The sequence below is a fragment of the Dromiciops gliroides genome, chromosome 4 (genome assembly GCF_019393635.1).
Source record: "Dromiciops gliroides isolate mDroGli1 chromosome 4, mDroGli1.pri, whole genome shotgun sequence".
Classification (NCBI taxonomy): Eukaryota; Metazoa; Chordata; class Mammalia; order Microbiotheria; family Microbiotheriidae; genus Dromiciops; species Dromiciops gliroides.
The window spans coordinates 133808938-133824995 of NC_057864.1; the positions used below are offsets into that span (position 1 = coordinate 133808938).

The 16058-nt window shown below is 38.3% G+C and overlaps 1 protein-coding gene across 1 annotated transcript; it reads right to left on the reverse strand.

Moving 5' to 3' along the window:
* Positions 1 to 1510: 1510 nt before the first annotated feature.
* On the reverse strand, positions 1511 to 15249 carry C4H1orf100 (chromosome 4 C1orf100 homolog). The gene is made up of 4 exons (XM_043964210.1): positions 15194 to 15249; positions 6177 to 6272; positions 3955 to 4130; positions 1511 to 1628 (listed from the first exon to the last, which is right to left on the reverse strand). The coding sequence occupies exons 1-4, from the start codon at positions 15247 to 15249 to the stop codon at positions 1558 to 1560; spliced, it is 399 nt and encodes a 132-aa protein (XP_043820145.1). The 3' UTR covers positions 1511 to 1557.
* Positions 15250 to 16058: the final 809 nt, after the last annotated feature.

Below are 16058 nucleotides of genomic sequence, written 5' to 3' on the forward strand. Positions count from 1 at the left end.
TCCACTCATAAAACCACACTTCAGTCCCTCATCACCTCTCACCTGGACTACTGCAACAGGCTAACTGATATTCCTGCCTCTGATCTCCGTTTCATTCCATCCTCCACCAAGATGGTTTTCCTAAAGTATAAGCCTGACCAAGTCATTCCCCTACCTCCTTCCCCCCACACCCCAGCTCAGTGAGGTCCAGTAGTTCCCTACTTTTCTAGCCTTACACCTTACTTCTTCCACATACTCTCATCTAACTACATGTGCATTTCTTTGAATATGCCATTCTATCTCTGTACGCTGTGCCTTTTCATTGGCATCTCCTGTCCTTCCAGTTCCTGGAATTGCCTTTTAGATTATCTTCTTTTTTGCATATATCTTGTAGGAGCCTAGTTCTTTTCATGTCTACCCCTATTAGAATGTCTGATTGTTGAAGGCAGGGACAACCTTGCCTTTCTTTGTATCCCCAGTGTTCAGCACATTTTCTGGCTTGCAGTAAGCACTTAATAAATGCATATTGACTGACTAAAACTCAGAATGAACTGAAATTGGCAAGAAAAGCTAAGGATAACAAAATGGGATTTTTAGGTGTTAAGGGAGAAAGGATAATCAAAAAAGGATAGTCTCACTTGGAGTGGAGGGGATGATACTGGAAACCAAGGGAAGGCAAGTGGCTCAGTTTTAATTTGCTCGTTTTCACTGGAGACTACAGGACAAAAATTGCTAACAGAATTGATTCCCAAGTTAAGGATTGTAAGAGCATCTATTTGCTCTTGGGTTTGTCTGGGATGAGACTCAGATACCCTAGTTTGAACCTTTCATTTTACCATCATCTAGAGAGATTAAGCCATGTGCCTCAAGGTCACATAGCTATTCATTGATAGCCTTGAGAACTAGAATTCTGTCCTGCCTTCCCATCCTGACTTGGAGTTAACACTCCTTCGACTATACCTCACAGACTCATCCCCATATTGGTTACCTTTACAAAACAAAAGCCATAAAGAAGTCTTTTCCTCAAACCTGTCTATGCAAATCCCTTTTCACCTCCATGCTTCATATGAAAATATTCCTTTACCTTGTAATTTGGTGATAAAAATAAGGATTATGACAATATTAAAATTAAGGGCTGTTACTATTCTACACATAGCATTTATAGGGATATGGAGTGGTATCTGATTTCATTGGTACAGGGAATACCCAGGTGAAAAAGCCCTCAATGAAGCTGGAAGAGTGCTCATTTAATTAATACAAACTAGAAGGTATGATAAGTAATTGAAGGAACTGTCAGGTGTGAGTGCTAAACCATTATTTTCTGTGTTCTTTGGAAGAGCATGAAAAGTAGTACAATCAGCCTGGAGAAAGGTAAATATCCTGGTTTTCAGAAAAGGGAAGAGTGTAAATTATAAACCACAGAGACTGATTCCAATTCCTGGGAAAACTTTTATCTGTGACTTGGACAGGAGCAAAATTTAGTACTCCCATTTATACCTTTAGACATGATTTTGCTACTATTGCCTGCCTGGGGAATTATCATTGGAGTTCAGATGCATTTCATTCAAAAGCTTCTCATCAGAAGAGCTTTGGTAGAGAATTAAGAGGCCTGGGATCAAGTACTGGTGTGGCTAAAAACTGGTCCGACTCTGTAATAAAAAAAAAAATTAAACTTAATTTGATGAATTATGAGTATAATAAATATGTAAGTGTTTAATATTACATTAAAATGAATAGCTTTTAAATAATAGCACTGTTATTTCGAGAACATCTACAGAAAGACAAAGGACCTTTTTGGCTAATGTGAATGCCTGTTAATCAATGATTGGAGTTCTTTTGACAACCAGATTTGTACTAAAAGAAATACTTAGGTATTTCACATCTTCATTGCTAAATAAGTTTAGAAGAGTGGGCAAGGTGATGTAGAAGTGACAGACGAAAGCCTGTAATTTCACTGGTATAGGGAATTTCTATGAGGAAACTCTTTCTAAAAATGCATTGTAATCTTAGGGCCTGAGGTCCGAAAAAATTAACTGACTTTCCTAGGGTCCTACAGCCAGTTTGTCAGAGGAATTTTCTTGACTCAGAAGCTAGTTTTTTCTCCACTACACCTTGGTGCCTCTGACTCTACTTGACCTTTACACTAACCAGGTCAGTAACTCTTTTAAACTCCTAAAACAAATCGTTCACAGGCAGATCCCCAGGGAAGCTAGGCAGTGCAGTGAATAGAATGGTAGGTCTGGAGTTAGGAAGCCTTAGTTCAAATCTAGCCTCAGACACTTATTAGCTGTGTGACCCTGGGCAAGTCACTCGATCTCTGTTTGCCTCAGTTTTCTCATCTGTAAAATGGGGATAAATTCACCTACTTTTCAGGTTTATTGTGAGAAGTGAGCTAATATTTGTTAAAAAAAAAACTACAAGAATTGGAAATCGAGGGGATGTACATCAATTGAGGAATGGTTAAATAAGTTGTGGTATATAATTGTAATGGAATACTATTGTGCTGTAAGAAATGACAAGCAAGACAATTTCAGAAAAACCTGGAAAGATTTACATGAACTGATGCATAGTTAAGTGAACAGAATCAGAAAAATGTGCACAGTAACAGCAATATTGTATGGTGAAGATCTGTGAATGACTTGGCTATTTTCAGCAATAAGATGATCCAAAACAATCTACAAAGACTCATGATGAAACATGCTATCCACTTCTAGAGAAAGAACTGATGTTTTCTGAATACAGACTGAAGCATCCTATTTTTCACCTTTGTTGTTATTGTTTGAGTCTTGTATAAAATATGGAAATTTTTTACATGATTGCATATGTATAACCTATATTGGATTACTTACTGTCTCAGAGAGGGGGGAGGTGAGAAAGGGAGGGAGGGAGGGAGGGCTAGATAGAATTTGGAACTTAAAACTTAGATTCTTTAACATGTGGGTTTTTTAAACATTTAATTGGAGAAAAACAAAATGTAATTGGGGGAAAATATTATTTTAAAAAAGGAAAGTCAACCTCCAAGCCATTCCATTTTTTTCTTTAAGGTTTTATTTCATCATTCTGTTTTCATTAGATCTCTTACTACACCCTGAGGTGCTAACATGAAGAGCTCAGTTGAAATAAAATTCTGATTATGGACTAATGAAAAAAAAGTGCTTAGCACAGTGACTAGATGTCATATAAATGTTAGCAATTATTATTTTAGTGCGAAGAAGTGGTCTTGTATTTAGGTTCATACTATTTGAAGTTATAATTATGTAAAATATGGTAATTGTTTCCAACCCATTGGAAATATGCAACACAATTTGGATAATGGAATTACTTCATAGACATCATTATTTTCACTAATCTGGACTGAGTATAGCTGTACTAGCTATAAACCAAAGTTGCATTTATTTGTTTAGACTGCCATAATGGGCATCTGTCACAAATGTGGCTGCATAGCAAACACTAAATACTGATGATTGTTGGGTAGGTTTTGACTTTGCTTTAAGCTATCTGAATTGAGACCAACCTTATTTTTCTAGAATATGACCTCATACCTATATCTCAGTCAAGGCAATGATTTTAAAGGAACATAGACTTTTAGAAGTCAGTGGTTCAAGAAATTTCCTCTAATTGTAAGCTGTGGTTTCACTGCTAAAACCCAAAGCTCGAGTCCCCCTCCTCTATGACACCTTCCCAAACCACCGGTGACTGCACTGATTTCTCCTTTCCTTGAATTTGTATTGTAGCTGTGATCAATACCATATAGTTTAGCATTTGTTATTTTTCTGTGCATATAAGCTCCACAGTTTACAATTAGAGGCTTATCTAGCCATTGGCCATTTTCAGACAGCCTCTTCTGGTTTGGATACTTCACACATCATGAGGTGCTAATCTATGACCTAGCCCTTAAGGTAAGAAAGGACCAGTTTGGCCAAAGGGAAATTAGGGTAAATTTCAGAAGAATTCAGAATGCTTGGCTTAACTTACCGAATCTGTAAAATGGCAAAGAGAAGGCTCTTTGGTAAGTGCTTTCATTGTACCACCCCTTGAATGGTTGTTGATCCTTCCTTCGATGACAGACATAGTTGGCAAGAGTTACTTGGTCAAATTGAGCTTGATAAGGCCTTTTTGGCTGGAAATAAGGTCTCCAGTCTTCAGGATGCCTTCAAGAAAGTAGGAAGAGCTTACTGAACACATATCATAGGTAAAGACACTCGATTTGTCTGAGACTGATTTTCACCAACTTTCATTGTTTCCAGAAGCAGTTGTTGGGTCTCTTGATTTTAATGTCTGTGAAGAATCAGTGTTTTTAATCACTCAATTCAAGTTAGTTCAATTTCATTCAACAAGCTTTATGTGGCTTCTATGTACATGCATCTATGCTAAGCATGTATTTTTGTATTTTATATTTATATTTACATGTGTACACATACACAAAGTAATGAGCAGTGGTGGTAGTGGTGGCAGTGATGGGACAGGAGTGAGATCAGTAAAAGGTAAGAGGTTTAAGAAACACTTTGAGTTGGTGCTTGATGTGAGCTTCAAAGGGAGCTAGTGATTCTAAGAGATGAAGGTGAGGAGAGAAAGCATTCTCAGCGTGGGGGACATCTCATGCAAAGACATGGAAGTGGGAAAGATCATGTATGGAGAGGAGCCTTTCTGTCAGTTTGACTGGAACATAGAGGACTTGAGAGAGATTAAATGTGAAATTAATTTGGAAAGATAGATTGGAGGCAGAATGTGAAGAATTTTAGATACCAAACATAGGATTTTGAATTCTAGAGGCAATTGAAGCTCCTTGAGCCAGGGAGTGATGTCGTCAGATCAGGGCTTGAGAAATATTGGATTATAGATTTAGAGTTGAAAGAAGCCTTAGAGGTCATCTAATACAAACCTTTCATTTTTACAGATGAACAAACTGAAGGCACAAGGGAGAAATGAGTTGTCCAAGGTCACACTGGTGGTAAGTGGTAGGGCTAGGATTTGAATTTAGATCTCACAACTCTCAGTTCAGTTCCTTTCCCACTTAGACCATGTGGCAATTGTATGGATGAGAGAATGATGAGGGAATAAAATGGAGACAGGAAGGCCAATTAGGAGACTGTTGCATAATCCAAGTGAGAGATGATGAAGGTCTGAGAGAGTGTGCTTTCCATGTGAATGGACAAGAGATTGTGGAGGTAAAGTCTACAAGACTTGGCAACTGATTGGATGGTGGGGGTGGTGGAAGAGAGGGGGAAAAAAACCCCAAGATCAGCCTGAAGTTGTGAAACTGGATAACTGGAAATATGATAGTGCCCTCAACAGGATATATATTTTTTTAATTTGGAGAGAGGTTGAATTTAAGGTTAAAAAAAGTAATGAGTTCCACTTTGAACATACTGAATTTGAGATGCTGATGCAGGTAGCTAAGGGCAAATATGTAGATTTGGGTGTTATTTGCACCAACTATAACTGAACTCATAAAAGCTATTTATATCATCAAGAAAACATTGTTGTTGTTTGTCTTTCATTCTCAAAGAAGACTATGACAGATATAATTACTTGAACTGAATTGGAATTAAGTGAGGAAGAGCTGTGCAAAGTCACCAGCCTCACTTTCTCCTCCAGAGCCATCTGGGTCCAGTGGCAAGATATGTTATCAGGATGACTGGAGATGGCCCCAGATATTTAAGGCAATTAAATTTAAGTGACTTGCCCAGGGTCACACAGCTAGTAAGTGTTTCAAGTGAGATTTGAACTCAGGTGCTACCACCTTTAGGGTCAGTGCTTTATCCACTGCGCCACCTAGTGTCCCACCAAGAAAATATAAAGAAAGGAGAGAGACCTTGACAATGCCTTCGGGTACACTGATCATCCATGCAAAGGAGACTAAGAATCAGACAGGAAGAGAACTAGGAGAGAGAAATATAAGGAAAATGCAGGGACAAGAGAATATCTAGGAGGAAAGGAAAGTCAATAATGTCAAATGCTTCAGAGGGGACCTTGGATGACACATAGCCTTTGCTCTTGATACCATAGATCATTAGGGCTAGGAGGGTCTTAGGGTAATATAGTAATGAACCCCCATCGACAGATGAAGACACTCAGACACAGAAGGAAAATGATTTGCCCAAAATAAAATCAGGCAATTATAAACTTGCACTAAACTAATTCTTGCACTTCTTTCATGAAATTCTTTGAAATTATAAACTAGGAATTTGTCTTACCCAGGAGGTATCTGAAGTTCCTTAGCATAAAGGATTTTTGCCAGTTGCCCAGTATAATATCCATTGATGTACTTTCCTTGATGAAGAATACATAATCTAGGGAAGAAAGCAGAGAAACAATAGATGGTCATTATGTTGAGGAATGTTATATAAATAGTTTAAGAAATGAATCCTATTTTTAGCACAAAGAGCTTTTTGGGGGAAAGGAATAATAAGAACTGGAAGTTATATAGGATGTACCAAAAGTGCTAGTAACGTTTTAAACTTTTTTTTTTTTTTTTTGTGGGGCAATGAGGATTAAGTGACTTGCCCAGGGTCACACAACTAGTAAGTGTCAAGTGTCTGAAAATGGATTTGAATGCAGGTTCTCCTGAATTCAGGGCTGATGCTTTATCCACTGCACCATCTAGCTGCCCCCAGTTTTAAACTTTAATAGCTTTAAGCTATTATCTCAGAGCTATTGTGAGGAATTAAAACAAACCTGCATGAATACTTTTGGGACACCCTCTATATTACTTTACGGATATCATCTCATTTGATCCTCACCACAACGCTAAGGTAAGTGATACCATTATTATTATTCCCACTTTACAGATAGGAATTTGTGACTTGCCCAGGGTTGTACAACAAATAAATGTTATAGGTAAGATTTGAACCCAGGTATTCCTGAATCTAAGACTAGTATTCTATTCATATGTTATACTGTCAGGGGAAAAGATCAACATGAAGAGTTAACTGGAAAAAGAATGATTAGGAAGGATTATCTATTCATGCTAAAGATACATTGGGGGGGGGCAGGGCAATGAGGATTAAGTGACTTGCTTAGGGTCACACAGGTAGTAAGTCTCAAGTGTCTGAGGCCAGACTTGAACTTGGGTCCTCCTGAATCCAGGGCTGGTGCTTTATCCACTGCACCACCTAGCTGCCCCCTAAAGTTACACTTTTAAAAGCTTTTTTCAAATAATTCTTGGATTTATGTTTTATTTAAAACAAATCTTGCAAAGAATTATTATTATTGAACAATTGTGAGTTGAAGTGATTTGAAAGCTGACTAGTTTCAAATGTAAGCTGATCAATCAGTCACTATGTATTTTTAGAATACCTGTGCCTACGTGGAGTTTACAATTTCATTAGGGAGGCATGAATAACAAAGAAAACTACACTGCAGACTCCTTACTAGACTGTAGATTCCCTTTAGATGGCAAGCTCCTTGAAGGCAAGGATCAACTTCTTATAATCAAGTGTCTGATAAATCTGAGAACACAAATTAAAGATTTTCCCTATTTGGCAAGAGCTCCTGGGAAGCAAAAAAAGCATATTTTTTTTTACAGAAATGAAGGAAAACTTGAATAATTGGAAAGATATTAATTGCTGTTAATAAAAATACCAAATACTCCCCAAATTAATTTACAAATTCAGTGTTATACCAACCGAACAACCAATGGGTTAGTCCAGTCCTCCTGACCACTTTGCTCTTCCCTACCCTTTCTAGTTAGTATAGTAAGTTAAAAGTAACTAGTATAAAGTAACAAAAGTAAAAAGTAAGATTGCAGAGAGGAATCGAGGAGTCACCAGCAGATGGTCCCATAAATTTGCCACAGGCTAACTCTGATCCATGGTTATGTGACTATCTGTGCCCTTCCTTATTCTCATTCTCTTTCCCATGCTGCCTGACTTCCTCAACCATCGTGTCCCCTACTCCCACACTGTCTACTTCTGTACATCTATGTTGTTTGTCTCTATATTCTCTGTACCTTATTAAAGGGTGATTTAAAAATACTCCCTGCTTGCTGCCATTATGGTTTTTCCTAGAGAGTATACAAAGAACCAGGCATGCTTGCCCCCTACTCTCCCCAAAGGGATCACCTTGTAGTCCCATTTCCTTAATCACAATTGTTTATTCCAAAAATTAATTGTCAATTCAGGACAAAATTACAACAAAATTCATCTGGAAGAATAAAAGGTCAAGAATGTCATGGAAAATAATGAAAAAAAGTGGATAAGTAGTGGGCCTACCAGTATGAAATCTCAAACAATATTACGAAGGAATAATCATCAAACTATTTGGTACTGGTTAAAAAAATAGAAAAGTTGAGTAGGGGAACAGATAGGCACACAAAATTCATAAGCAACGGAACAGTAACAATGTTTGATAAATTCAAAGACACCAACTCCTCGGGTAAAGGACTATTTGATAAAAAGCTGCTTTAAAAACTTGAAAAAAATCTAGCAAAAATCAAGTTTAAACCAACATCTCAGACCATGTACTACAATAAGCTCTGAATAGATACATGACAAATATAAAAGGTCACATCAAAATCAAATTCCAGAAGCAGGAAGGAAATACCTTTCACAACTGTGGGAAGGAGAGAGTTCTTGACCAAGCAAGACAGAGATGATCACAGAAGAAAATGAATGTTTCTGAGTACATAAAATTAAGGCAATCTAGCAAAACAATATGAAAAAATATTACAGATCATTTTATAAATATTTTAAAGGATGAAAAATGGAAAATATTTAGAAAAATGTTGACAAACTTTTTTCTCTCAAGCCTAGTGGAATCATTGTACTTTATCCTCATAGTTCCTGATGTGCATATAAAAGAAGTAGAAATAAAGAGAACAAAGCCAGATTGCACCAAGTATATGTAGAGGAGAGAGATTCATGCTGGAGGCAATACAAATGAAGGAAATAAGGGATGAAAATACAAGACTGAAGGAAGGGAAGATGCCAAAGGTGGTGGTGGTAATGGGAATCTTGGAGTTTATTAATGCCCCCAAAAAGGTGACCAAAAGAACATCAGTAACTGTAATAAGTGAATTTCTGACTCAGGGTTTTTGTTACTGTGCTAAGAAGTCTGCCCCAGAATTTAACTTCCTGATATTGTTTGCTTGAAGAAGGCAGATCATGTCTCCTAACTGAAGTTTGCAAAAAATCAGGCTTGATATATAAATAACAGCTTCAGGTTTTACCAGCTAGTTCCCTGACCTTCCTGATATAAATATTCCTGGCTTCCCCCTCTGTTTGTGTCCCAGTGTGTAAACCTTTATCTTTCCCTCTACTCTTTGTAAAATTCCACTGCATACAGTCTCACATTCTATATAAGCTTGCTGAAACTGATGCTCTAGGCTCACTGAGTGATTGCTGAGTTTTCAGTGCAACTGAAAGATGTAGAGAGTATAAATCCCATTATGCTTATTGTTTGTTGTTTATGAAAAAGCAATGGAGGGGCAGCTAGGTGGCACAGTGGATAGAGCACCGGCCCTGGAGTCAGGAGTACCTGAGTTCAAATCCAGCCTCAGACAGTTAACACTTACTAGCTGTGTGACCCTGGGCAAGTCACTTAACCCCAATTGCCTCACTAAAAAAACCCCCCAAAACAAAAAAATAAACAAAAAAAAGCAATGGACACTTTTACAACAAGGTCTCTCCCATCCATAATCAAGATCATTCAGGATTCCTTGAAATGTTTAATAATAGAAACAACCCCTTAAATAACTCTGGCAATAAACATCAGGTAAAACACAAAGAAAGGAAATGAATGCTCACCAAAGTCATCTGCCCCTGAGATAGAGGAGATCTAGAACAGAGTCCTGGTCAAAGAAGGATCAAAGAAGGATTCCCTGTGGATGGTGAGATTCTTCAGATGGTTTTATGAACGTGTTTTATACTGCTCTCCAAGGTGTCCATCCTAATGTGTACTGAAATTCAGGAAACTCAGTGGAGAAGAATGTCTGTTGCCTGAATTTCAATACACATTTGGATGGGCACCTTGGAGAGCTCGCTGAACAGTATATTAATTTGGGATAAACAATATAGATGAACAATGAACTGGACCCAGAATTGAGAGAGAAGACTAGTCGATTTTGGAAAATTGAAGTTCTTTTACTGACCTCTACTTCCTCACCCAAGGCCTCCTATGAAAGCAATGACCCATCTTTTTGATACTACTCTTACCATCATGGCTGCATGGCAGCAAGAAATGGAACACGACTACTTGTGAAGAGCTATCTATGAGTATCACAAACAGCAATGAAGAGGCCCATGGTGGGTGTAAACTCTGGAGAGCAAGAGTAAAGGATATCATCCAGGGATTGTATGACAAGAAGAGAAGACGGACTGGTTACATGGCTAGAGGGAGGGAGGGCAAGTAGCAATGATAGCCAGCCTCTAACTTGTTAGGTAAACCCTATGTGGTGAACTTTGGGGAGAACATGAACAAAAATCACATAGAATGGAAAGGCATGAATTGGTTATGATTTTGATCATTAAAGGGAATTTGTGAATTAATGAGATTTCAAAACCATTTGAGTATGAGGAATAAAGAGAAGCATCTCATTTCATGTAAACTGATGCAAAGGGAAGCAAGCAAAACTAGGAAAGCAATATACACATTGACTACTGCAATGCAAAAGGAAAGAACAATAACAAAAAAAGAAAGAATGCTGTTATTAAAATGACTAAGAAGCTTGGCCCTGGAGATTGCAGAGGTGGAGGGGTCAGGGAGTATAGGTATTGTATGTGATCATATGACTGGTTTTGCTCAAAATTTTTAATATCTTTTAAACAATTCTTTTTTACAAAGGATGGTTTGCTTGGTAGGGAAAGTAGGAAGGATGTATTCTGAAATGAAGGAGATGTCAAAACAAAAGAAATACGTGTACATGTGTATAAATGTATACACATATACACATTAAACATATATATATATACACACACACTTTTAAAATAGGTTAGAAGTGACAAATTCTAACTCATCTAATCCAGTGCTTTGTGTAGCACTTCAATAAATATTTGTTAGTGGAATAAATGAATGAGATCAACAAAGTGGAGAGTAGTCAGGGAAGCTTCATGGAAGTGGTAGTGTTTGAGCCAGTTCTGAGAGATTAATTATAAGATCATAGATTTAGTGATGGAAGTCACCCAACAGAGTATCTCATACAATCTCTTTTTATGGATTAAGTAACTTGACGAAAGGTAATAAATAACATTGCTAGGAAATTAAACTTAGTTCTTTTGTGTCCAAATCCGGCCCTCTTTTTGTTTCTCCAGGATGAGTAAGACATGAAAAGCCAAAAGGAATAGGGGATGGTGTTTCAGACAAGAAAACCTGCATGAAGAAAGACAAGGAAGTAGGAGTAAGCATCATGTTTGTAGGATAATGTCCAAACTAAAGTAGAGAGTGAATACGAGACAGTGCATATAAAGGGTCTGTCTGTACAAATAGGAACACTGAGGAGTTCTGGTTTTTAAACCACCTCAGGAAGTCTGAACCTGCCTAGTGGTTGGAATTGTATGAGAGGATCCTAAGAGTATAAGCAACAGTGGGAGTTTAGTTATGGGATGGGAAGTGAAGTTGGATAATGGTAGGGAATAGATGGCATTTCCAAATATGGAAGAGAAGGAAATTGACAACTTCCTTTGAACCAAATCACTGTCTATGTGAATCTTAACCTCAATAAGTCTAGAGACCTTGAGCAAACAGTTAAGCATCCTGAGTGGCTGAAGAAGGCTCAGAAAGGTTTGGATCATGCATTGTAATTATCTTAAAGATCCACATGACATTGAAATGGCCTTTTCAAGAAAGTTTTTTTTTCAATGTTGAAAGATTTTAGAATTCTGATGATTTAATTGACCAGTTATGACTTTGAACTTCCAGTCTCCTAATGAACTATCAGTGTGGAATACATGTTTAGATATACACCTGTGATCATTTATTTTGCTTGACTGTAATTTGCTACAAGGAAGGGTGATATTAGTGGGGGGTGCAAGGGATCCTTAGCAAATAACAGCATTTTTTAAAGAACACAAATAAGAAAACATTTTAAAAGAAAAAAGTTGTTTTTTCTTGGTTTCTTATGCTTGTTTCTAAGAGGGTATGACAAATGAAAACTTTATTGAAACCCATGTCTCCTGGTTGGCTAAATGCATCGTTTTGTTTTTTGTGAGAAAATGGGGGTTAAGTGACTTGCCCAGCGTCACACAGCTAGTAAGTATCAAGTGTCTGAGGCTGGATTTGAACTCAGGTACTCCTGAATCCAGGGCCGGTGCTTTATCCACTGCACCACCTAGCTGCCCCTTAAATGCATTGTTAATACAATTAATGATTGAACAAGAAACAACATCACCCAAGCACAGCATTGTGTAGGCACAGCTCTGCTTTTGAATCAAGAATCTATGGAGTAAAATGCTTCATTGAAATATGGGGTGCCTTTCATGGTATACTAAGATGTTGTTAGTTGAATGTTTATAAATGTAACCCATGTCACTGTAAAGAATTAATTGTTATTTGAGGTTTTTATGCCTCAGCGCGCTCTGGCCTGGGGCTCCGCAAACCCCACGGTGCTCCACCCACTGGTTGTAGCCATTGCCAGGGCTCTGGCACCTTGCATCATCACCACTCGTAGCCGCCTACAGGGGCCTTGCAAAATTATAATGATTGGAAGCCTAGTGAGGGCAGTCATGTGACTGTCAGAGCGGCCATCCCATTGGCTGGGGCTGTGTGGGGTGTTTTCTAGGTTTGGGGGAGGAGAATTGGGCATTCTAGGTGGAAGCTGGAAAGCGACAGGCATTCTGCTGCGTATTTTCAGCTGATTCCTGGGCGGTGGTATTTTTTCAGGTATTAAAATTTCCCTTTCCCCATTTTATTTCCTTTCCCTTGATCCTACTGATCCTGTTTGTGTATGTGTGTGTGTGTGTGTGTGTGTGTGTGTGTGTGTGTGTGTGTGTGTGTGTGTGTGTGGTTTTTTTTAAGTTCGTTCTTGTTAAAATAAATCTTGTTCTGTTTTGAGGGAGGCTGCTCGGTCTCCTTCCTTGCCCCAATATTGTGGTGAGCAGCTTAGCTAGCACTTCCCAATTAAAAATTGGTCCCCGCATCACCTTCAACCTTCCCCCACTATACATGCACTCTAATCAAAAGATTTCAACTCCTACCTCACTGAGAAGATTGAGCCTCCCTGTAATGTGCTCCCTCAAGTCCCATTTTCCAGATCTCTCTTAACACAGGGCCTGGCATATAGTAAGTGCTCAATAAATGCTTATTGATAGATTGATGTATCCAGGACAGGTGCTACAGATAAACAAGTTGGGGCCAAAACTAAAATGAAGAAATTGTTCAATGCTTTTAATGCTGTGAAGCCACCCCAACAAAGAACGTAAAAATCACATAAAGAAGAAGAAAGTAGGGGGAAGCTAGGTAGTCCAGTGGATAAAACACCAGCCCTGGATTCAGGAGGGCCTGAGTTCAAATCTGACATCAGATACTTGACACTTACTAGCTGTGTGATCCTGGGCAAGTCACTTAACCCTCATTGCCCCACCAAAAAAAAAAAAAAGAAGAAGAAGAAGAAAGAAAAAGAAGAAGGAAGAAAGAAGTAGGTAAAGGGATGATGACTATGGAAAATTAATGAGCTGAGTCTGCAGGGGGGAAGCTGAAGGAAATAGCAGGTTTTGTAGCTATTTGGAGAAAAGAAACATAAGAGAAGAGTAAGAAAGAGAGAAGGCAAAGCTTCTCAATTTTTGTTTTGCTTTATTTTCTCTTCCAAGGAAAATGGCGCCTGGTCTGCAAAGAACTAAAGAAAAAAGGCCAATAGTGATTGGATTTTCCAAGATTCTAGATATAATTAGAGGACACTTAATGAATTTGTTACTTGACCCAAAGACCTCATGAGGAGATAGCCTATGTTGCTCCCCCTCCTCTGGGAGTCAGGAGCTGGAATGCTGTTAACTTACATTCCTATAGAAACAATCAGCTCTGCTAGGTAGAATGTTCCTGTAAAATGTGATTTTATTTTTATTTTTATTTTTTGATGAGGCAATTGGAGGTTAAGTGACTTGCCCAGGGTCACATAGCTAGTAAGTGTTAAGTGTCTGAGGCCAGATTTGAACTTAGGTCCTCCTGACTTCAGGGCCACCTAGCTGCCCCGTGATTTGATTTTTTAAAAAATACAACTTGTACATGTTTTCCTGCAGTGACATATCTGTTCCATTGGGTGAAAAACAGTTGTACTGAGTTCAAAGAGGAAAAATAAGCTTTGGAGAGGAACAAGTGGACCAGGTTAGCTGAACACAGGGTGTAGAAGGGGAGTAATGTGTCATAAGCCTGGTGGTCTGCAACCGGATTGTGAAGAGCTTTGAATGCCATGCTAAGGATTTTGTGTTTGATTCTAGCAGCAATAGGAAGATACTGTAGCCCAAGGAGTCACTGTGAGACTTAGGATCTGGGCTAAAGCAACCATGACAATCCAAAATGAAGGTCCCAGAACAGCAATGGTGACCTTTCTAACCTAGCTACAAAGTGAAGGCTTACTTTATCACATGTTAAATATCTAGAGAGTGTTATGGGGACTTCTTTAATACCTATCTCTTTTTTTTTTTTTTTTTAGTGAGGCAATTGGGGTTAAGTGACTTGCCCAGGGTCACACAGCTAGTAAGTGTGTGTTAAGTGTCTGAGGCCGGATTTGAACTCAGGTCCTCCTGAATCCAGGGCCGGTGTTCTATCCACTGCGCCACCTAGCTGCCCCAATACCTATCTCTTTTTAAAAAATTAAAAAAAAAATACCTATCCCTTTTAAGCTCACAGAAGATACCCATTCAATGAACATGCTTAGTTTATTAAGGGTTAATTAATGCTGTGACTCTGGCCTCTCTGGGAAAATGCAAAAATCCTCCATAGTTTTTCTTCAAATTTTCTCTTTGGTAATAGAAGGATTAGAGACCTATTTTGTGATTTACAAAGGGCAAGTGGTGATGGGGGTGGGGTGGGGAGGGATTTCTATCTACAGCCAATAGCCATTCAAAGTGGAAGGATTTGAGGAATTTGATTAGCAGAACTAATGGCTTGACCATGGCACTTCCATGAAACTGCCAGCCATCCAAGAAGCCCCACTATTGGCATTTCCAGCAGCAACCAACACCAACTAATTGGTTGGGAACCATCTGTATAATTTCTTTGATGTGCATCTGATCATTTCAAAGAGGGGATTGGGAAGAGGCAATTATACCAATAAATACTTTACCTGGGATGTTGGACAGGCTTGCGATCCTTGAATTCTCGTAGTCTTATGAAAGACATAGTGGCTAGAGGTCTGGGTGGGAAAAGTTTGATTTAAAAGGTGAATAGTTATGCTTGAAAAAATGAATTTTTTTTTGGTTGTTAAAAGATATTAAGACACAATCTTGACCCTTCCCAATTACTTCACAGAAGAAAACTGTCACGTGGGACGACTAGCTTCTTCCAGGAAATAAGAACCTTCCTCTTCCAGAATACCTAGGGAAGGACACCAATGGCGAGTTAAGAACAGTAAAACAAATCCCAAACCAACATACACACATTATGCTTTATGAAAGCTTATTCTATTTTTAAAAGTCTAGATTTTTATACAGATTGGAAGTGATTTTTCACTCGATGAAGCATTCATGCTTTCATTTAACAGTAATTAAACACTTGGGATGGATAGGACAACTGTTCTAGGTGCTGGGAACACAAAGACAAAAGCCAAGTACAAATATCCCTTCCATAGCAAGACTTTCCCCATTGTGGTTTCCATACATGGTGGGTTGGCATAAAAAATTAAATGGGGATTTGGGAGAGTTTTGTGGAAGCCACGGATGACATGCAAAGGCTAACATGACACAGAAACAGTTTAGAAACTCAGAAATGCATAAAAATATATATAGCATTGTATAATAACATATTTTATCTTTTAATACCATAATCATTCAGACTTCTTCTCTGCTACAAAGAGAGGACCAAAATTTTTATGAAGATTTTTCTAAACCATGGCATATAGTCTTCCTAACCCTTGTGATGTGGAAGGGATAACTAGTTTCTACTTTCAAGGAATTGACCTTTAATTGCAATTAAACAGCCAAGTCCTCTAG

Bases quoted from the DNA above. Each gene is read 5' to 3' on its own strand.
- C4H1orf100 (XM_043964210.1), bottom strand. From the start codon at position 15,249: ATGTCTTTCATAAGACTACGAGAATTCAAGGATCGCAAGCCTGTCCAA. The intron at 6,273-15,193 runs GTAAAGTATTTA...TTTCTTCCCTAG, and splicing joins AAGCCTGTCCAACATCCCAG to ATTATGTATTCTTCATCAAG. The intron at 4,131-6,176 runs GTAAGACAAATT...ACTTTCTTGAAG, and splicing joins GAACTTCAGATACCTCCTGG to GCATCCTGAAGACTGGAGAC.